The sequence below is a fragment of the Acomys minous genome (assembly GCF_964271855.1).
Source record: "Acomys minous genome assembly, chromosome: 6".
NCBI lineage: Eukaryota > Metazoa > Chordata > Mammalia > Rodentia > Muridae > Acomys > Acomys minous.
In genome coordinates this window covers 69,558,210-69,581,748 of record NC_140487.1, presented here as the reverse complement: position 1 = coordinate 69,581,748, position 23,539 = coordinate 69,558,210, and the positions used below count along the sequence as shown (strand labels likewise).

Below are 23,539 nucleotides of genomic sequence, written 5' to 3'. Positions count from 1 at the left end.
TTTTTCCTCCCCCTTTTGAGGCAGGGCTTTACACAGGCTATAACCTAGGATCATCTTGATCTTGCGGTGATTCTCCCAGTTCAACCTTTGGACTATTAGTAAGTAGTATGGGTGTGTGACACCAGGTCTGCCTTCTTTTATTTCTTTAAATCGTTTAATATTCACGTAGTTAAGACATTTGTAAATTGCTTCTTTAGTCCTTGAAAAAAATCAATTGCTTTTATTCATTTAAGAAACAAACTTAATTTCACCTCTTTCCATTGATAGCTGTAAAAAATTTCGACAAACGTGCAATTTCTTCCCCTTATACATCACATTCATTGACTCATCACAGAGATAAATTCAAACCTCAGAAAATTCAAGCTGTCTGCACTGTTCTTTGACGCGATGTGTGCGTGCTTACACAACGTGTTTCTTGGTTCTTTCTCTCATTTGCACGTTACTTAATTCTTCATCCTCCCTCGGCTCTCCCACGATCTTTACTCTTCTCGCCATACGCGTCTCCAAGTAGTAGTAAATGCAGTTTTCCACGCAGTTTCTTAATTAACCAGGTTGTGTAGACAAGATGGAGCCCCGCCCCCTGGGCGGGGCCATAGCGGCGGGCCGAACCAGGCGCCTGCTCCGGCCGCCTGACAAATAATCCTTTTACTATCTTCAGAAGAGAGACACCCGCACAGCGAGCCAATCAGCGGCGGCGGTCCTCCGCGTCCCGAGCGAGGCCAGCCCCGCCCACTCCCAACCTCCCGCGGGGGCCGTCGGAGCCTCGCGGGCTCCCGCAAGCCCCGCCCCCTGGGCAGGCGCGGCGGTCATTGGACGGCGCTCAGCTCGCTGTCGCCGCGGTTGCTGGGAGAGGGAGGTGGGGGCGGGGCCCGCGGTGGTCCAAGGGGCCCGAGAGAAAGGTTGCTGGGCGGATTCGAGCGTCTCGGTGGCGGTTTGCCTGGCGGCCCGCGCGGCGGCGTCGCGGTGCGGGAACCGGTCCCCGTTGACAGCTCGGCGTCTTCCGGCCGCGCTCCTCGGGAGGCGGCTTCCTCTCTGCGCCTCCCTCCGCGAATCCGCGCGGCCTCGGAGGAGAAGCGGGAGGCGGCAGCGGCAGCGGAGGTCGTCGGGGGCGGCGGGCGGTGAGCGCGCTCCCGCTTCCCCGGCGGCGGCCGCAGGACAATGGAGGTGGCAGTGGAGAAGGCGGCGGCGGCGGCGGCTCCTGCCGGGGGCCCCGCAGCGGCTGCACCGAGCGGGGAGAACGAGGCCGAGAGCCGCCAGGGCCCGGACTCGGAGAGCGGCGGCGAGACGTCCCGGCTCAACCTGTTGGACACTTGCGCCGTGTGCCACCAGAACATCCAGAGCCGGGCGCCCAAGCTGCTGCCCTGCCTGCACTCGTTCTGCCAGCGCTGCCTGCCCGCGCCCCAGCGCTACCTCATGCTGACGGCGCCCGCGCCGGGCTCGGCAGAGACCCCTCCACCCGCGCCCGTCCCCACCCCCGCCCCGGGCTCCCCAGCCGGTGGTCCTTCGCCGTTCGCCACCCAAGGTGAGAGGGGACCCCGCGAGGTGGCGGGCGCGACCCGCTGTCACGCGGCTAGGGAGGGGTGAAGTGGGCCCGGGGCTGGCCGAGCGGCTCGGCGGTCCCTCACTTTTGCGGAGCTCTGCAGGCTGCGGCGAGTTAGCAGCAGCTCCCCGCTGCCTCCGCGAAGCTTTGTCCGGGAGCCTACGATCCAGATCAGCTCCTGTACACCCGGGTTGTGCGAGCCGGAGAGGGGGAGGAAGGGATGGAGATGAAGAGATGGGGAGTTTCTTTGATGATTGACTGCAGATCGGTCGCCGTCTGTTTCGAATCTTGTACATTCCGAGCGCTTTACCTTAACGAGTTCCCTCTCCTCTTGCCCCTCTGTTGGGGACAAAGGAACCGGGGAAGGAGTTTTGTTGTCTGCTGCTTTCCGAGATTTTATTCTGAGCTACACGATAAAGGGTAGAAAGTAAACAGACTTACAAAGTGTTTTGTACGTAGTAGTTTGAAGTTACTTTCTCTTTTGTGGTGGAACTGAGTAATTAGTTTTTGACAGGTAGTTTCCATTGCTTATGTTAACAAGTTTAAAGCATTTAAAGTAATTTGAAGTGCAGTAATTATTTCTAGGAGAACGCTTGAAGTTTTAAACTTAAATCTGCAAAATTTTGGTACATTGAAGCCTTTTTAAAGATACAAAGTAACGGAGGAAGAGAAATACGTTTCTGTTGCTTCGTGGTTTGTTTGTGGTTTTGTTTGGCTTATGTAGCAGCCCAGACTTGCCCACAGCTAGCAATCTTCCCGCCTCAGCCTCTTCGGAGTAAAGATCACAGGCATCAGCAGTCACACCTGGTGGCCAGTTAGGGTACTTGTTTTACAGGGAATAGCTGCTTTGAGTTAATATGTTAAATAATTTTCACTACGTCGGGATGCGACCGTTGCCTCGGATTGTTCTCTTAGACTCACTTAGCACTGTCTTAGAACAGTCTTTAGTCATAGGAAACTATTTACCATGGGGGTCTCTGTTGTTACAGGAAGCCTATTAGAGACCACTCAGACACAGTCTATAGGCAAATGAAAGTGTTTATTCCGGCGGACTGACTATAGTCAAGATACCCAGAATGCAAATGCAAACGACTGGTTCTCAACCTGTGGGTCTCGACCCCTGGGGGGAAAATGACCCTTTCACAGGGGTCAGATATCCTGTATGTCAGATATTCATAACAGCAAAATTACAGTTATGAAATAGCAAAGAAAATACTTTTATGGTTAGGGGTCACCACAACATGAGGAGCTGTATTAAAGCGTGGCAGCATTAGGAAGCTTGAGAACCACTGCTCTACACTTTAGCGTGAGGGGCTTTTATAGGCAGAAACTCACAGCCTTTTATCTTGCCTGTCAGTTGTAAGCAGGAGGTTTTGTTTCAGCATGTAGAGGAATTTTAATCCAGCAACATGGCTGTTCTGACCAGGGATCACTTCCAAAGACTTATAGGTCTGTGTGATTTGCCTGGAATATAGGTACCTTTAGTGCACATCTTTAATCTCCAACAATAAGGGGCAGATGACGTGACAAAATCAGAGAAATATGTGACAGAATGAGTCAGAGATAGGATATGTCCAACCTTCAAAAGAACAGAGGGAAAGAGAGGCTACTTAAGAGCAGTGTCAGGAGAGAGAGTTGAGTTGAGTTCAGTGCACTTTCGTTAAGCTTGTGCAGTCAGTGCGATTCAGTTCATGGAGTTTTGAAGCAGTTTTTCCAAGCAAAGCAATTCAGTCAGAAGCTGAGAGAAGTTAATTTGAATAAGTCAGCTTGGAGAGGAATTTGAGCCAGAACAGCTGAGTTCAGCCAGCCAGCCAGAGTTCGGAAAGAGCTAGAAAGAGCAAGCTTATTCAGTTGAAAACATTCTAGGCATAGGTTAGCAGATAGAAGCTGGAAACTGAAGCCTTCAAGGTCTAGGATTGCCGAAGATTAGATTGTATGGAGCTAGAAGCTTCCAGGCCTAGACCTAGAGGTAGATTGAAAAGCTCGAGAGCCAGGCCAGGTGGTGCACTCCTGTAGTCCCAAGTACTCAGGAGGCAGAGGCAGGTAGATCTGTGTGAGTTGGAGGCCAGCCTGGCCTACAAAATGAGTCCAGGACAGCCACACTACACAGAGAAACCCTGCCTCATAAAGGTTGGGTACTGTGTTGTTTTTAAACAAAATCCCAAATATTCAGTTTTACCAATAAAGACTCAGGAGCTAAAGTAGGGTGAAAGCCTACTTTAGAGAGGCAGAGAAAGCACCCTGTTGACCTTCCTATTTAGCAAACATCCCAGAAAAAGCCCCTTCTCCTTTTATACACTGTCTTTAAAACAAACAACCAAAACCCTTCAAACTGAATGCCCCTCCTTTTTACTTCCTCCCTGCTCCCGAACCCTTCTCTCTCTCTCTTTCTTTCTATCATTTTTTCCTATGTTCACTCCCTCTCAACTGGTTGCTCACTCTGCCTGTTGACCTGTGGTTGACTTAATTTAAACCTGGCTTCAGAAAGCATTTGAGTAAAAGGTGTATGCTAGGCTGAGCCATACCACAACTACCTGTTTAGAATAAACGCAAAGTCCTTGGATTAAAGGTGTTAGGGCTGAGCCACACTACAACTAGAAACAGGTTTTTCCATACACAATCTTGGATTCACAATGAGATCAAATATCCTGCAATAGTAAGACTCACATCTAATCTTCTAATCTTAGTAAATAAAAACAACATTTACACAAGCAAGCAGTTTTAACAGAAGCCGAGATAGGTAATTAGCTGGAGGGAGAGGTTTACACAAGCAGGCAGTGTAGCAGAAGCCAAGATAAATTAGCTGGGGATATCTTGACCTCAAGTTCTTAGAATTTGGCAATTTTCCACAATATCTATCAAGGAGGCCAAATTCTAGTCAAACCTAAAATGATCTCCGCAAAAATATAAGATAGAGGACCTTTATCCTGTCTTGCTCTGTTGCATTCCCTAATTGATTGTATGGGCAAGACTCAAATTGTTGACTTGTCCTGCTCTGGGGGGGCGGGGCACGGCACATGATTGGTTCTAGGGACCAGAAGCTTAACTGAGTTTATTCTCTGTTTGGTATATTAGCCGTGCAGTTGAGGATCAACCATTACCTGCATCAGAATAAAAATCAGTAGTCAGGCTAGTGCTGACTGTGGGGTGGTCAGCCTTAGGGACCAGGCTAGTGCTGACTGTGGGGTGGTCAGCCTTAGGGACCAGGCTAGTGCTGACTGTAGGGTGGTCAGCCTTAGGGACCAGGCTAGTGCTGACTGTGGGGTGGTCAGCCATAGGGACCAGGCTAGTGCTGACTGGGGTGGTCAGCCTTAGGGACCAGGCTAGTGCTGACTGTGAGGTGGCCAGCCACAGGGACCAGGCTAGTGCTGACTGTGAGGTGGCCAGCCACAGGGACCAGGTAAACAGAAACTGATGCTAATCATCTGATCTGTGTCTCCTTTCTTCCCTTTCTGTGAGATTTTCCTTGACCACAGCAAGGTTTCCCTAATTAGCCCTAATTGGTTGGCACAGAAACACTAAGTTTCGTCTAAGGCCATGCAAACTCCTCTGTTTTGTGGTGCACGCCTTTAATCCCAGCACTTGGGAGGCAGAGGCAGGTGGATCTCTGAGTTTGAGGCCAGCCTGGTCTGCAAAGCGAGTCCAGGACAGCCAAGGCTACACAGAGAAACCCTGTCTTTAAAAAACAATACAAAACAAAATGCAACTAAACAAAAGGATATCTAGGCTCCTTCAGTTCTGCAGGATTACCTCTGTGAGAGAATCCTCTTGGCTGTCTAGCCTAGAAATAGAATTCTCTAAATGGCCCCAGTCTAAAATATCTGGGAACTGAGTTCCCCCTAAAGCTTTGATTTCCAACAGTCAAGGCTGAGGTGCCTATAGCAGTTTGACTGGCTATTCCTGTCCCTACTAGGGTTGGGGCCTGTTTGACCTTTAACATTGAGTCAAAGCCAGTATGAGCTCTTGCCTGCTTCTCCTCTACAGGCACATATACCTATGGGATAACGGACTAGTATCCTTGAGTATGATCTTCTAGCGAGCTGGAGGAGGCACCTTTTGTCAAACCATTAGGACAGGAAGCTAGGTAGCGTTGGGGCATGAAAGAATATGTGGTCTTCTAGGCTACCATTGCTTCGGTGAGCATTTAAGCAAACTTTATTGTAAGGTGAACAAACAAGATTATAATTTGAAGACAAGATGCCGGCACCTTGTCTGTGACAGGGCAACCTGACCACTGGCAGGGAGGGCGTGCATAAATTGTAATCCTTAAAGGCTTTTTCTGAGCCAGTCTTCTTATCCTGATTTACTGACCCGTCTCTCCTTTAGACCCATATTGTTTCACCCCTGGAGTGGACATAAGAGACTAGTGGTCCACCCAAATACATAATTTCCCGTCCCTGATTTTTTTCTGAGTTCCCATGTCCAGGTTGGGGACTGATGGGAATCATGCATCCCAATTAGTAAACTCTGGTCACTCTTTATCTTTTGTCGTCCTCAGGGACTCTTTATTGTTTTAGTTGGGAGTGATGACCCCAAGAGATGGCACTGGCTAGTTTGACAGCAGTTAGAGTGGTGAGGATGACTGGGTAGCATCTCTTCCACATAGGTTACAGGGTCAAGGTAGGGATCCACTTTATCCAACCCAGTTCTTCCAGCTAGAACTGGTGGGTGGGTTCAGAGGTGGGAGAGGGCAGGATACACTTCACAGTCTGGTCAATGGGCTGGCAAATTCCTGCTAAGCCTGCAAGGACTTAAAAAGGAAGTGATTAGCATTTTTGCTTGGGAAATAGCTTGGAGTTTGGGGAGGACAGGGAGCAGTCTCCCAAACATAATTTCAAAAAGGAGTAATCGCCTCCTGGTAAGGAGTACTTTGGGCCCTGAGCAGGGGGAGGGGGAGGAAGTTGGCCCGTTTTTTGCTAGTTCCCAGGACCAATTTGGTTAGAGTTTCCTTAAGTGTTTCATACATCCTTTTTGCCTGACCTGAGCTCTGGCCTATATGCACAATGTAATTTCCAATTAATATCTTTGTCAGAGTTTGAAACACTTTGGCTGTGAAAACAGGGACATCTCCTGAGTCCAAAGCTAGGGGCAGTTTAAACTGAGGAATTATCTCCTGAAGAAGTTTCTTAGTAGCTATTGGTACAGACTCTTTTTAGGTGGGGTAAGTCTCCACCCATCCCAAGAAGGATTCTACAAACAGCAGCAAATATTTACAGCCCAAACCAGTAGGCCTGATTTCAGTGAAGTTCAACTTCCAGTGCCCTTCAGGTCCATTTCCTCATGCCTGGATCCCTTATGAGATCTTTTTCCTTTGGGGTTTGCCTGAGTAAGGTGGCACATCTAAAGGTGTTGTCTTTAAATTAGGCTTTCAAATTTGGAGCATAATATCTGGGTCTGAGGAGTTGAACAATTGTTGTGATGCCTAAGAGGTCCATAACTTATCCGCCTTCCCAGACTTATGGGAAGTCCAGCAGCGTCTACCATCCTTTACCCTGTGTGGCTAGTTCTTGCTCACCCAGTCAGCTTCCCCTGGAATTCATTCTGAATGGTCCTGTAAGCCGGGCTCCACAAGGGATACCAAGACTTGGAGAGGCCCCACTGGTCCTAGGCCTCCATCTTTCTCAGTTACTTCTGGCTTCTGGGGAATCCCCTTTGTGGTAGACAGTGGCCACCCTCACGTTCAGCTCATTGAGCTGAGGTTCTCTGTAAAAAGAACTTTTATTCACCTGTTTCAGTTGCCTGGGAGGCTTACTGCCTCTGCTATCCTAGGCCTCTGTACAGTCTAACCTAGGCCTAGAACGTTTTCAGCCTCTGAGATGTACTGCTTGATAAGTTTACCCTTTCTTGTCTTACTGAGCTCTGGGCTGCCTGGTTCGATTCTGCTGTACTGACCCAAACTCCTCCCAGCTGACTTATTCAACCTGGCTTTTCTCTTGGCCCCTGCTTGTCCTCCAACTAACTCCAGCAATCTGCTCCAATCTTCTGACTCCTTCTCATTCTCTGGCTTGTTCAGCCTTCAACCTCTCTCTGTAAAACTCTCCCTGGTAAAAAATTGCATCCTCTCCCTCTCCCCCTCCCCCTCTCTCTCCTTCTCCCTCTCCCTCTTCTTCCTCTTCTCTTTCTCCCTCTGCCCCCTCTCCCGCATTGTCCCTTAAGTAGCTTCCCTTTCTTCTCTTCTCCTGAGAGCTGAGCATATCCCATTGGGTCAAATCTTTCTCTGATTCATCACCTCTTCTGTCACTCAACTAGACATCACTTTCAAACAAGGGTGCTTCCTTCTACAAACTAACTTTACTTTCATTGTTTGGGATTAGAAGCATGTACTATCACCTGACCTAAGCTTTTCTTTACCTGAAACTTGCTCTATATTAGGCTGGCCTTGAGCTAAGATCTAATTGCCTCTGTCTCCTGGATTAAGGACATGTTTATATTCCAGCTGGATCACACAGACCTAGAAAGGTATTTTGGGATGTGATCTCTTGCTAGAGCAGCCATGTTCTAAATTAAAATTCCTCTACAGGTCTCCTGCTGAAATATCCTGCCTAGATAGTCTTGTTTGTTTGTTTGTTTGTTTTGTTTTCCGAGACAGGGTTTCTCTGTGTAGCCTTGACTGTGTAGACTAGGCTGGCCTCGACTCACAGGGATCTGCCTGCCCCTGTCTCCCGAGTGCTGGGATTAAAGGATTGTGGCACCAGCACCCAGCATGCCTAGATAGTTTTATCTTGAGTCACTACTGCTACTTCTGCATACCTGATTCTGTCTTGAACAAAACTGCTCCCATCTGTGAGCAGCACCTCATCTGGTGTCGTCAGTGGGACATTAGTCAGTTCAAGCCTGATAAAACTGGGTTAAGTCAGTCCCCTCAAAATAGTCATGCAGAGATTCCATAAGCTCACCATCTGCAGGGGATTGGCAGGGTTGAAGGCTGGCATCCTGTGGGACCAAATGCAGGGTTGCTGTAGAAGCAGGGTTTGGTACTGGGTCCGCCACCCCACCACAGGCATAGGAGACACCCATCTCTCAGGTGCACCCCTCAAGAGGGCCTCAGCAGATTTTGGGACTTTCAGGAACAATTCTTGCCCTAAAGTTAATTTGTCAGCTGCTTTTACCAGCAGGAAGGTGGCAACTATGGCCTTTATACATGCTAGCCATCTAGCTTTGACTGGATTAAGTCTCTTGGGCAGACAGGACACCAGTCTTTTTCAGAGTTCCAAGGTTTGCATGAGGACCCTCTTGGGAATGGCTCTGACTTCACCCACATGTAGTAATGTTCTGGAAGGAGCAGATCCAGAGCATTTTTTGAGATGTTGGAGAAGGCCATGTCCTCAGTCTCAGTCCATAGTCCATGCCAAGCCTTCGTACCCCGGTGTAGAAGGGCTTATCTCAGCAAATCCCGTTTCCATAGCCAGCAGCGTCCACCTGCCCCAGGAGTTCCCGGATTTGCTTTTTCAATGGGGAGCAGGAATTTGCAGAATGGTTGAAATTCAGTTATAGGAAAGCATTTGCTTTCCCTTCTCTGGGTTGTACCCAGGTATGTGACCTGAGAGCAGCACAGCTGAACCTTCTTGCCTGAGACTGTAGGCTAGGGCTTAGAGGGATTGGGAATGGGCTTCTGCTGCCTCTTCCCCTCCGTCAGTGCTCAGAGGCTTAAGGAGGCCGCTATGTACTGGAGAAGGTTACACCGTGGGCAGTTTTGTCTAAATCCCAATAAATCTGTCCTCAGAGCTGCTTCAAACAATGTTGGTAAGTTTTTGAACCCTTTCTCCAGGTTCACTTCCTTAATTTCCTCTCATCTGTTTCGGTAAGGGAAGACATCACCGCGTGGGAGATGCGGTGTTCTGTTCCCTGTCTTCAGCTGAATCTTGGCTCTTGTAAACTTTCTAAACTTTTCCAGAAGTTGAGGCCTACTCAATTCCTTTAAGTCTTTCTAATTTCTGCAGCTTTCTCTGTATGTCTGGGGCAAACTACAGGACAAAGGCAATATTAGTGGCTCACTGGTTTTCAGGGACATCTGGGTTTATGGGGGTAAATACCTGATATGCCTCACAGAACTTTTCCAGAAAATGAGCAGGTAATTAATTCATCAGGTCCTTGAGTGTTCTGACTACTTAGCTTGGATATGTTGGTAGGTTTTCTGGCTGCCACTTTTAGTCCTTGCAAGAAGTGTCGAATGCCTCCTTACCTTCATTGGTACTAGAGTCCCAATGGGGTAGAGTGGATGGGAAGCCTCAGTCTCTCTGGGCATCTGGCTGCCACCTGACCTCAGAGCCAACTTCTGTCTGTCTAGATTTGGGTGTCTTTGGCTGTAAACAGGGTGGCCAGGAGCTCCTGGCAATCATCTCAAGTCAGCTGATGTATATAGAAAACAGTGTCCCACCAGGCTGATAAAGGCCTAGGGGCATCTTAAAACGGAGAGTTTTGGGTCTTCCAGTTATATAATATAAACCGCTGGTGGAGGAAAGGACCACTTCCTTTCCCTCTTCTTCCTCTTGTCTGTAACAGGGTCTTCGTGCTTCCCTCAAGGGGGGAATAGACAATGCTCTCATAGCCTCAGACAAAGCCTGTCTGGCCTTCCCATAGCCAGAGGGACTCTGTGTGTGCTGGGGGAAAGAAGGGACCAGGAGTAGTAGAGTCAACCGAGGAATCTTTTTCTCTAGCTACTCTTGCCTTTCCCATTGGTCCAGTTGGAACATAAGAAGGCAGAATGTCTGTCTCCTCTGATGGAGCAGGTATAAATTAGCTGGGGCGTCTTGACCTTGGTCTCCTAGAATAGAGTTTAGTAATTTTCCACTGGGCTTTACATCAAGGAGATCAAATTCTAGTCAAACCTAAAACGGCCTCAGCAAGAACCCATGATAGAGGAACCTCTGCACTATCTTGCCTTGTCACAAATACTTGAGTTTATGCTATTGCTATTCATAATAAACCACCCTGTGTCTCTGTTCCTTGAATTACTTGCCATTGATCATCATCTATGAAAACTCATTCTCTGTGAAACTTAGGTGACCTTATTAGGTTGCAGATAAGGCAGATTCTCAGATTATTAATAGTAAATTTCAAAGTGTCTTGCTTGTTGGAAAGGTAGTGCAGGTATAATTTAAATCGTATTTCTTGTTTGTGTTTTGAGACAGTATTTCACTGTGTAGCCCTGGCTGGCCTCTGCCTTCTAAGTGCTGGTTTTAAAGGCAAGCTCTATTAGGCTCAAATAAATCTTAGTTCTTAATTGCAAATATGCTTATCTTAATGCTGGGGAATAAGCCTTGTGACTAAAAAGCACACACCACCATGAAGCCCCCAGCTCTTAATTCTTAGGTACATCTTAGGGCTTCTTTTCATCCCTCTCCCCCAGGTTGTTCTTAATGTGTGCAAGTGTTTTGCCTGCATGTGTGCATGTGTATGCACACATGGAGCCTGGTGCTCATGGATGCCGGAAGAGCATATCAGAGTCCCTGGAACTGGGTTACAGATGAGACCTAGCATGTGGGTGCCAGGAATGCAGCCCTGGCTCTCTGAGAGAACAGAGTACTTCTGACCTCTGGGCCAACTCTCCAGCCCTGTTCAGGTGTCTTGTATAGGAATCTCAAATTTTAATTTTTATGTGTATAAGTGTTTAGCCTACATGCATGTATGTGTACCGCATGAGTTCCTGGTACCCTTTGAGGCCAGAAGAGGGCGTTGGATCCTCTGAAACTGCAGATAGCTAGTTATAAGCTGACACGTGGATGCTATCAGTGATTTGAACAGCTGACTATCACTCCAGCCTCAGGAATCCTCCTTATCCAAAGGTTTCATTAATGTTCCTTAAGGAAAGTGGCCTAGTATTTTTAAATAACCTATATACAGCCTGATGTTCTTTAGTTCTCCCTAGATAATGATACCTAATACAACTTGTAGCTGGGCTTTTGGCTACTTTGTGGATTCCCTTTTCGGCTACCCTTATTACACTCTTCCAACCCCCCTAACACTAGGTAGGAGAGAAAGAAGGTTAGAGGGGAAGGGTATCAATATCGTTAGACTACTCCTGCTGATTAGGGGCAGCAGGTTTCTTTGGTGAAGTTTGATCTTTATCATCAGAATATTCAATTTCATCTACTCATCTCTTTGTGCATGACCACTTGATAAACAGCAACCATCTACCACCACAACACCAGCAGCCAGCAGCAGTATCTGCAGCCTCTCTGGCTTCTCTCAAAAGTTCCCAGAATTCCAAACATCATACACTTGCAGAAACAATCTGCAGCTGGCAGAATCATGCCCCTGCCAGAGCATGAGGCAAATCATAATCAGCTGCTGTGGACAGTCTGAAGCAGGGCAGCCCCATATACAATACCTGGGATTAAAACAAAAAACATTCCCATACACATCTGTGTGTGTTTGTTTAGTTGGTTGGTTTGGTTTTTCAAGACAGGGTTTCTCTGTGTAACAGCCTTGGCTGTCCTGGATTCTCTTTGTAGACCAAGCTGGCCTCGAACTCACAAAGATCTGCCTGCCTTTGCCTCCTGAGTGCTGGGATTAAAGACGTGCACCACCAAGTCTGGCCTCTCCCCCTGACACACACACTTCTCTCTCTTTCTCACTCTCCTCCCTACCGTGTGTGTGTGTGTGTGTGTGTGTGTGTGTGTGTGTGTGTGTGTGTGTAAGAGTTATTTATTGTGTATATAGTGTTCTGCCTGCATGTACACCTGTACACCAGAAGAGGTCACCAGACCTCATTATAGATGGTTGTCAGCCACCAACCATATAGTTCCTGGGAATTGAACTCAGGACCTCTGGAAGAACAGCCAGTACTCTTAACCTCTGAGCCATCTCGCCAGCCCTTGTGTTGTTGTTGTTGTTTTGTTTTGTTTTAAGAAACTAAAATTACAAAATTCTTACTACAACCACCTAGATGCTGTAAAAATTAATCACATTATATAGTTTAGGGGTATAATGAAAAAGTCTCCAGATCAAGTAGGTAGTTTTTCTCACCTGCAGTTAGTTGAATCCACAAGTGTCTAACCCACAGTGATATTTATAGTATCTATATAATTTTAAGTAATTGACAACTTTTTGCATTTATTTATTATATATTTGTGCTTGAGGGTGTATAGAGGTTAGAGGGTGGTTTTTCTGAACTTGTTTTCTCCATGTGAATTCCAGGGCTCAGGTCTTACCTGCTGAGCCATCTTGATCCTTGAATAGATTTAGTGTTTTGCATAATTCTAGAAATAAGACTTATGTGCTTGATCTCTTGACACTTAGACTTGAGTGAATGAGAATATGGATGGTGAAAGTTCTGGTACTCAATTCTGAGACAAGTTTGAAGTTCCAGAATTCTCTTGCAAATTTTTTAATCTCTTTGAATTATAGAATTAAATTTAGAGCTGGGCACGGTGGCATACGCCTGTAATTACAGCACTCAGGAGGCAGAGGTGAGCAGATCTCTATGAATTTGAAGCCAACCTGGTCTACAAAGTGAGTCTAGGACAGCCAAGGCTACACACAGAAACCCTGTCTCAAAACACAGACACACACACACACACACACACACACACACACACACACAGACACACAGACACACACACGTTCTTATACTAAGGAGAAGACACAATGAACTTCCGTATAAATGGTTAAAGTTATTTGTTATTTGAGGTAAGTTCTTTCTAGGCTAGGCTGCCCTTGGTTAGATCTGTGGTGATTGATCTTTCTGACTCAGCCTTATCCTACTAGAATTACAGATTTGAGCTATCATGTCCAGTGATTAAAGGTTTGTTTGTATGCTAGGTGGCGGCGGCACACATCCATAGTCCCAGCATTTGGAGACAGAAGCAGATGGATCTCTGTGAGTTCAAGGCCAGCCTGGTCTACAGACCGAGTTCCAGAACAGCCAGAGCTACACAGAAAAACCCTGACCCCGGGGGTGGGGGTGTTTGTTTTAACATTTTATTTGTGTTCTTGCTTGCCCAATAATGTGGTCTCAGGAGGATTGAAATTACACACACCCAGGCTTGTCATTAAGCACCTTTACCCGCTCTGCCATCTCAACAACCCAAATGGTTTTTTGTTTGTTTTTGTTGTTTGATTTTTGTTTGTGTGTTTGTGTGTGTTTATTTTGTTTACATAATTTATACCTGTCTGTGTATATTCTGATCATCCCTCCCACCCTTCTTTACCTGGTTCCCATCCCTGTTTGTCTCTCTTTCCTACAGATCTCTTTCCCACGTTTTGCCTTTCTGTAGTGTTTCGTAGCCCATTGAGTTTGAATTTAGAATGATGCTTTGGAGTATAGTAGGCGCCACCAGTGGACTTCAGTCACAACTAAAGACAATGCGTTTCGTCTCCATAGTTGTCAGTAGCCAATAGTAGGAAGAGTAGGTCTCATGAAGCCCTCCCCACTCATGTCTGACAGGGCCAGTCTGGGAAGACTCAGTACCAGCTGCTGTGAGTTTCTGATCAAATGGCTAAATGTACTTAGAAGATGGCATTTTGTAGGGTTTCTGTGTTCTAGCTCTTGAATTTTTTCTTTCCCCCTTTCCTTGATTTTCTTGAAGCTTAGAGTGGCTGATATAAATGTCTTGTTTAGGGATCAACTCTTATCCATCATTTCTACTTAGTTTCTTCAGCCGTGAGTCTGTATTCACCATGGTGAGTCTTCTTTGATTAAGGTTAAGAGTAGCATTTGTCTCTGTGTATAAACAGGATATTTAGGAAGCACTTTTATACTATGTTCATTTACTAGCTAATAATAGTAAGTGCTTCCTACCCCCTTGGATATATGACTTCCTGAAGCATGGGTGATTTTGGTTTGTTTTATTTTGTTTTGAGACAAGAGTCTTAATATGTAGACCTGGCTGGTCTTGAACTTATAGCGATCCACCTGCCTTTGCTTCCCAAGTTCTGGGAGTAATATATGTGCTATCACACCTAACAAGCACAGGATTTTTGACCAGGTTTCCAGTATTAGGAGGCATGGGCTCCCTCTTGTAGAATATGCCTCAAATCCTAACAGAAGACAGTTGGTTACCCTTATAACAGTCATGTCGCTATTGCAGGTAGACATCCTCCCATGCAGCTAATATTGTACTGTGTAGAGTCACAGCTCAATGAGACCCTTGATCCCCTCACCCCTAAGCAGCTTGCATAGCACTTTCTGGCACGTTGAAAGCTAGCCAAAAAAGGGAGAACCCAGGTGTGTGGTGTCATCAGGAGTAGTGGGTTTGTTTGTTGATGTGGGTTCTCTTTATGTAGGTCTGGCTGTCCTAGAACTCACAGTGATTATTCACCTGCCTCTGTCTCCCAGCACTGTGATTAAAGGTGTATACCACCAAGGCTGGCCTTAGCAGCACTAGAGAATTGGTATCTACATCTGGTGTGCAGTCTAGAAGAACAGCGAGGTTATGTGTTTGGGGAGGACTTATGTGTGACTATGTCTCTTTGTGGCCCTCTTTGCATAAACAGTAGGATCTGTTAACCACTGAGCCATCTCAGAACTTTAGCACTGAAATTTTTATTTAGTGATGACTACTTGCAGGACCAGCATTGTGCAGCTGTGCTGGTTGACTCCTTCCAAACTCTTTTATGATATATATTTTTTTTTCTTCATGTATGTCTGCACATATGTATGCTTGATGTCCTTGGAAGCTAGAAGTGGGTATCTGTGCACCACATGCATGCAGTGCCCACTGGGGCCAAAAGATGTCAGGATCTCCTGGAGCTGGTGGTCTAGACTTCTATGAGTCTCCCACGTGGGTCTTGGAATAAGGTTTACTTGGTTATCACCGTTCTTCTCATTAGTCTGTGAGTACAAATATCGTGAGTCAGACAATATCTAAAGAGGTTACTGAGACACAGGAGCACAATCTGAGGGTGCATAGTCCAAGCAGCCTCCAGTTCTCCATCCTGTTTCATCTGCCTCTAAGTGCTGGCACAAGAAAGTGCCACACTTCAAGCTCATAGTGTTGTTACCAAACAAACTCCTCTCAACTTAGTACATAAAAGTAGCAACAGAAGGGGCTGTGGAGAGGTGGTGGTTCAATGGTTAAGAGTGCTGGCTACTCTTCAAGGAGACCTGTGGCTAGCGTTACCGTCTCGCCAGCAAGAACGACGCTGCACACACACACACACAGGATCCTTCTGCAGTAAAGCTTTAATGCATCTTGAGAGGGAGAGCATAAGCTTACAACAAGTAAAATGGAGACAGAGACCAAACAGCAGAAACCCATCCCTTATATAGGAAACTGTCCTCTGCTTAGGATGTGTCAGTCCCTGATTGGCTGTTGCTCATCGGGCGAGATGACGCCACAGGAGAGGCAGAGCACAACGAGTGGAAAATCCCTTCGCACATGCGCAGATTAGTTGTTTGTCAGCATGGGACACAGGATGTCAGCGCCATCTTGTAATGGCGAATGTGAGAATGTGAGCGCGGCCTCTCACATCTCCCCCTTTTCTTATTATTAAGAAGCAATAAGACACCCAACAAGGAGAGTGAAGACAGAGGTCAAATCCCCAAACAAAATATCAGGCCTGCATACACAACTCTCCCCTAAGCTCTTCACCCGGAGAGGTCATAGCCTGGCCCTGTGCCGTTTTTTCTGGGGGAAGGACACTGGGGCATGCAACCTTCATGCAAGATGACATGCCTCCCTAGAATTAGCTCATATATGCCGCAGAGCCATTCTACTGCAATGCTTCGCTATGCAACTCTCCAGGGCTGCTGAAGCTTACTCACTCTACCTCGTGCAATGAGATGAGACTCTGAGGGTGCAAGAGCTGAGTAGCCAGCGACTTATTGCTTAAGCATGTAACCATATATCAGGGGAGGTCCCAGACTCTAAAGCAGCAAGTGCTTGGGTGATAACCACCTTGTCTCTTTTTGTTTGAGCCCTGAGTTTACAGACCAACCATAGGGTCAACACTAATCCACAGCAGATTACAGCTCCAAACAATCCAACCCCAACCCATTCTTTAAAGAAGGAGAAGGCTGAGGATATCCTCGACGAGAATCCCTCAGTAAGTGACAGATCCAGCCGTGTGGAATTGACTTGAATGATAGCAGTCCGCAATTCTCTTAAGGTCTGTTCAAACTCCGCTGTCCAATTCTGTAAAATAAACTGAAAGAGACTCTTTGACAGATTAGCTGCTATAGTGAAATTTTCATATTGAACCGAGGTAACACATAATCCAGGGAATTTTTGTTCACAGCCCAGTTGGGCCAGTTAAAACCACTTGTCGGCGCCGGACCGTCCAGCGGAAATAAGACACCAACAACCAGACTTCTTCTCGAGATCTTTACTCAGGATTAAGCTCAGTGGGAATGGCCCCGAAGAAGGGAAGGGCCAAGCTTAAGTACAACTCAAGGGCCAATCAGCTCATGCCAGGTGTCACCTCCTCATAGGTCCACGTCAGAGCAGGACTGCGTGTCATCAGATCACCAGTTACCCTTGCACAGCCTTTTGCCATATAAGGACTTGTTTATCTTAGAGAGCGCTCGCCGTCGGGATGGCGGAAACCTGCGCCTTGTTAAGGCACGGCACATCGCAGCTCTCCACAGTCCCCCCTGTTTTATTTTGTAAGAACAGGACGAAACGGGTGAGAGTAGAGGTCTGATCTCCAGAGGGCACTGATGTATGACCGCCCATAACCCAGGTTATTCACCTTGATCATGTGCAAAACCCGCCCTGAAGTTTGGCCACTGATGTACAACAGAACTCAGCTAGGGGCTCGGCCCCAGCCTAGCTCTGGACCCGACCGACACCTTTTTCTGGAGTTGGGATTTTGGGTGTCAGCCCACATGCAATCAGACGTGCTCTCCAGGAAGCCATTAACTGTAAACAATGTACCTCCTGTGCAGTGCTTTGCCTTGTACCCCGAATGTGACGAGGATCAGGACTTAAAGGCCGCCAGCCAAGCCTGAGGGGACTGTCCAGCCTCAATAGCATAGAAGGCTTGTGCAATTAGGGCACGGTCTCTGTTTCGGGATATGACCAAGCGTCGAAGGAACACAAGGCAGAGGAAGCTGATAACCAGAAGGGCCATAGCTAAAGCCCCGATATCTGCCCACTCCTTAAGATGATGCTTAGCTTGTTGAATCCAGGAGGCAAGGCCTTCAGTGGTGGATACATCCACGCATGTAACAATGGCGTCAGTGCGCAGATCTCTTCAAACTCTGCGGACCAGTTCCCCTGGAGATAAGCTGAAAGACTCTTAGACAAATTAGCAGCACGTGTAAAATTGTTATATGGCACAGATGTAATGCATAACCCTGACATTTCCATTCGCATCTGAGCCGAATCACCTGTTAGAAGTTTCAAAAAGGTCAGATGTATTCCAGCTGAGAGTAGCATTACCAAATGCTCCTCCATTAATCATGGCCATTGGTGTTGGCATCCTCAAACACTGGGAAGGTGGCACGAGCCTACTTCCAAACCTCTGGGCACAGAGAATGATAGTTCCCCTGTGGTGCTGATAAAGGTGAAGTGTCCGCATAAGGCGGCGGTGCCAGTTCCGAGGCATGCCAAGATGGCGGATTATCTCGTTTGGGCGCGGCCTCTTCCGCCTTCTTCCTCCTCCTACCCTCCTCGTGCTGTTTCTGCGCGAGCGACTCCATTTTTAGCATGAGTCTCTCAAGTCTTTAGTTTTCAGCAGCCCTTTCTGAGCCGCCCTGATCAGACATGACGAAGAGTTTCCCACTTTTAAAGGGTCTCCGAATGTCCCCCGCTTTACCGCGGACTGAAAAACTTGTCTCAACCTGTTCAATATCTCCAAAAATGTGCCCTGCAGCTTCTGTCATTCTGGCCACAAAATCAGAGAACAACTCCTCAGGGCCCTGAATAATCTTTGTGAGGCGCCTATTAGCTTCCCCTTTTTTAGAGAGTGCTTTCCAGGCTTTAATTGCAGTCTGTGAAATCTGAGCATAAGCTTCCCAATGGTAATTTACCTGATTTGCAGTAAATTGACCTTGACTTGTTAGCAAATCAAAGGTCCAATCCCTCTGTTCAGGGGTAAGTGCAAGGGCATTGGCCCGAGCCTGTGTTTGAGCGGCCTCGAACCACAGGGCTCTCCATTCCATATATTGGCCCATATCTGGAAGTGCGGCCTTGGCCACCATCTGCCAATCAGAAGGAGTTAGGGCACCAGTGCCAATTCTTTCTAACATTACCAGGGTGAAATTTGCATTAACCCCATATTTGTGAACAGATTCAGCCAAGTCCTTTATTAGATTGAACTCCACTGGCGCATGGACTCGACTCCCATTCTCTGTTTCAAACACAGGAAAAAAATAATGTAATTTTTTACGAATCTTTTCTGGCCAGAAGGAAAATCCAGACTGCAGCTCGTAGGGTGGAGGAGCAGTGGGTGCCACCCTGCGAGATGAATTGAGGGAGGGTTTTTTATTACCCTCTCGTTCGTCTAGGTGGTATCTCTCTTCCTCATACCTGACTGCCTCTTCCTCTAATTCGGCTTCTTCCTCCAAATCAGGAGTCTCATTGTCAGAGGTATTAGAGCTTGTAGAGCTATCAATATTCAATGCCTCAAGATCCTTTAAAGGATAAAACCTTTGCGATATATCTCCCGGCGGTAAACTAGGTCCTGAGGGGGGTTGCACTCCTTTTACAGGAGGGTCCTGAGCCTTTTTCTTTTTATGGGCATCCTTTTTCCTGCGCGCACCCAACCTCTCACTATGTTCGGTTTCTGACATGCTATCCTGAACTTCTTCTAGGGCGACCTGTCCTTCATCTACTGCCCTCTTAATTACGGCAGTAAATATTACAGCTAGAATCAGCCCAAGAATTTCAGAAATATGCATACCTCTCCGAACTTACCAACCCTGCAGTTCTGAATCCTCCCTGTAGTCAGGGGGTCTCCGAAGGTGCTGACGATGGTGTGGTCTTCCCGGGTTTCGGCACCAGATGTGGCTAGCGTTACCGTCTCGCCAGCAAGAACGACGCTGCACACACACACACAGGATCCTTCTGCAGTAAAGCTTTAATGCATCTTGAGAGGGAGAGCATAAGCTTACAACAAGTAAAATGGAGACAGAGAGACCAAACAGCAGAAACCCATCCCTTATATAGGAAACTGTCCTCTGCTTAGGATGTGTCAGTCCCTGATTGGCTGTTGCTCATCGGGCGAGATGATGCCACGGGAGAGGCAGAGCACAACGAGTGGAAAATCCCTTCGCACATGCGCAGATTAGTTGTTTGTCAGCGTGGGACACAGGATGTCAGCGCCATCTTGTAATGGTGAATGTGAGAATGTGAGCGCGGCCTCTCACAGAGACCTGGGTTCAATTCCCAGGACTCATATGGCAGTTCACAAAGGTTGACTCAAACTGCAGGGCATCTGATGCCACCTCTGGCCTCTGTAGACACTGCGTGTATGTGGTGCACATGCAGCCAGATACCCACACATAAAGTTAATCTTTTACAAAACAGCAACAGTAGAAATTAGACAGATTAATCACCATTATAGTCTCTTCTCCAGAACCCCCATCTAAATTGCTTTCCTAAGGCTACTCCTTAAAGAGAACAAGAAAGAATGGCCACATGGATCAGTCCTGACTGTTTTTGTTGTGTTTTGAGGCAGGGTCTCTTTGTGGTTAAACTACAGCCATTCTGTTCTGTCTCCCAAGTTCTAGGGTTACAGATGAACCACACCTGTCTCACTGTTCAGTTTTCTTAGTATTCAGTTGTTCTATGTAGGGAAAGAGTTAAGAGCTAGTGTTTCTCTAGAATATTAATTTTGGAAACTAATATGTTGGAGAATTGTTAACGTGGTGATATGCTGTCTAGCCAGAGTAGTAACCCATTAGCTATTTCTAAAGAACAGAAAGCACTTTTGATAGGGGTCAGATTTTGTTTAGAAATAATAAAATACAAGAACTCTGTGTTTCTTTTTTAGGTTTTGCTAATTTTCAGAAGATTTTGTATTCACTTTAAAATTATGTGTGTATCTGTGAATGTATACTGTGTGTCTGGGTGCCTATGGAGGCCAGAGGAGGCTGCCAGGTCCACTGGTACAGGAGTTAACAGGCAGTTGCAAACTGCTGCTGAGTCCTGGGAACCAAACTTTTTTTTTTTTGAGACAGGGTTTCTCTGTGTAGCCTTGGCTGTCCTGGACTCCCTTTGTAGACCAGGCTGGCCTCGAACTCACAGCGATCTGCCTGCCTCTGCCTCTCGAGTGCCGGGATTAAAGGTGTGCGCCACCATGCCCAGCCTGGGAACCAAACTCTTAAGAGGAGCAGCAGGTGCTCTTCACTAATGAGCTGTCTATCTTTCCAGCCTCATCAGTGTTGATTTAATTTTGCAGTGTTGGAGACTCAACCCAGAGTCTCATGAATGGCAGGCTAGCACCCTAGCTGAGCTGTGCTGCAACCCTTCCAATTTTGTTAGCTGACACTCTACAATATAGGCACAATTTGGGGAGCTGATTTACATTTAATGAGTTAGTTCCTTGGAGCTAACTCATAACTGAGTTCCGCCCCCCCCCCCAGGTGCTTTTGGTTTTTATTTTGATCATGTTTCCCCCTTCCTGAACTTGCCCCAGATTTCACCTCTCTACTCACCCAACTCTTTGTTCTTTTTTTCTCTTTCAAAATAAACAAAACAAACAAAAGACTGATACAACAAAAAATACAAAAATGAAACAAAAGTCCACAAAAATAAGAATAGTAATAATGTTGGGCATGGCGGTACACATTTTTAATCCCAGCACTTGGGAGGCAGAGGCAGGAGGATCGATGTGAGTTGAGGCCAGCCTGATCTACAAAAAAAGTCCAGGACAGCCAGGGCTACACACAGAAACTCTGTCTCAAAAAAAAAAAAAAAAGTAATAACTAAAACATGGAGCTCATTTTGTGTAGGCCAACTCCTCTGGGCATGGGCCTTGCCTTGGAATGTGATTGATATACCCAGTTTTTTTTTTTTCTTCCAAGTGTCTGTGTAATATACCCAGTTGATGCTCCACTGGAGAAAACTAATTTTCCCCCCTTGCCAACATGCTTCTTGTTTAGGAGTGAGATCGATCCCATCTCAACACGCACCTGTACAGGTATTGTGTGTGCTGCCACCGTCTCGGAGTTCATATGTGCATCAGTTCTGCTGTGTATAGAAGATACTGTTTCCTTGGAGTCATACATCACCTCTGGCTCTTAACAGTCTTTCAGCTCTTACCATCTATTCTTCTAGATAGATCCCTGAGCCTTGAGATGGGTGTGATGAAGACATCCTTTTTAGGACTAAGAAGTCTCTCACTCTCTGCACATTGTCCAGTAGTGGTTCTCTGTGTTAATTTCTATCTACTGCAAGAAGCCTCTCTGATGTGGGTTGAGGGAAGCACTGATTTACAGGTATAGCAGTGTGTCATTAGGGGTCATTTTAATGTCTGTACTCCTTTAACAGAATAGTAGTGTTAGGTTTTCCCTTAGGACCATGACCAATCTAGTCTTTGTGTTCATGGCCACTTTAGCAGTATCATGTATGAACTCTTTCTCATGGAGAGAGTCTTAAATTGAATCAAAAGGTAGTTGGCTACTGTCATAGCTTTGGTGTCATAATGTATCTTGTTCATATACAAGTATATCTTTTAGGTAGGTCACTGTTGTAGGTTAAAGGTTTTGTAGCTGGGTGATATTGATACTTGTCTTTCTCCTCTGGTAGCATGCAGAATGCCAACACCAGGAATTCTAGTCAGGAGGTGTGAATCTTATAGTTAGACACCAGTTCCTCTTTTCTATGTTTGATGACATAAGTGTTTTCAGCTAGAGACATTACCACCAGGTTGTAGAGAGGAGCCAATAGCTTTGGCAAGAGCAAGTCAGTGATGTTTGGCAGGAGAATATTCCATGGGACCCCTTTGGCCAACAATTTGGTAAGATATAACCCGTTCCTGACACTGGAGGTCTCACTTGATGGCATTTTCTTACGTTTTGATTTATCTAGTTGGGGCATTGTCTCCCCTGTTATTTGGTGGTTCCATTTAGATGCCTTTCATATACACATATATTTTAAGAAGCTTCTATAGCAGTGGTTTTCAACCTCCCCAGTTGCTACTTTTTTTTTTTTTCGAGACAGGTTTCTCTGTCTTGCCCTGGCTGTCTTAGACTCGCTTTGTAGACCAGGCTGGCCTCAAACTCACAGAGATCCATCTGTCTCCGCCTCCCGAGTGCTGGAATTAAAGGCATGCACCACCACGCCCAGCTTACAGTTGCTACTTCTTAACTGTAGTATCTATGTTTTCGGCTGTTCCTAAGCAATCCTTGCGAAAAGGCTGCTTGACCTCCAAAGGAGTCATGGCCAACAGGTTGAGAAGTGCTACTCTACAGTAGTAGGCTTCCATATGATTTTTCAAATGAAAGGGAATATTCATATTCCCTCCTTTATTCCTCTCCCCCTCCCCCTCCCTATTAACTCCTCCTAGTTTCCCCTTTATCTTTCCATAACACCACACTCTATCTTCTCCTTCCTCTAAAGATCCTTCCCTTCTTCCCTGGTCCATTACTGGGTCCCTTAACTTCGTAGTTATTCAGACTGTGGCACACATATCAAAAAAAAGTTAATATGCACATATAGCAAAAATGAATTTGTCTTTGAGGATCTGCGTTATTACTTCATTTATGAGGTCCTATTTATTAATTGTTGTTCTTAGTGCCTGTGCTAACAGTGGTGTGTCTGTGCCTGTGCTAACAGTGGTGTGCCTGTGCCTGTGCTAACAGTGGTGTGCCTGTGCCTGTGCTAACAGTGGTGTGCCTGTGCTAACAGTGGTGTGCCTGTGCCTGTGCTAACAGTGGTGTGCCTGTGCCTATGCTAACAGTGGTGTGCCTGTGCCTGTGCTAACAGTGGTGTGCCTGTGCCTGTGCTAACAGTGGTGTGCCTGTGCCTGTGCTAACAGTGGTGTGCCTGTGCCTGTGCTAACAGTGGTGTGCCTGTGCCTGTGCTAACAGTGGTGTGCCTGTGCCTGTGCTAACAGTGGTGTGCCTGTGCCTGTGCCTGTGCTAACAGTGGTGTGCCTGTACCTGTGCTA

The 23,539-nt window shown here is 46.6% G+C and overlaps 1 protein-coding gene across 2 annotated transcripts in view; it reads left to right on the top strand.

Moving 5' to 3' along the window:
- The first annotated feature begins 1,018 nt into the window (after positions 1 to 1,018).
- The window catches only part of TRIM24 (tripartite motif containing 24), a 103,442-nt gene continuing 80,921 nt past the window's right edge, over positions 1,019 to 23,539 (top strand). For both annotated transcript variants that reach the window (XM_084787613.1, XM_084787612.1), the window contains exon 1: positions 1,019 to 1,522. In XM_084787613.1, coding sequence (XP_084643739.1) covers positions 1,159 to 1,522 — 364 coding nt within the window. In that variant the 5' untranslated portion in view covers positions 1,019 to 1,158. The remainder of the gene's footprint in view (positions 1,523 to 23,539) is intronic.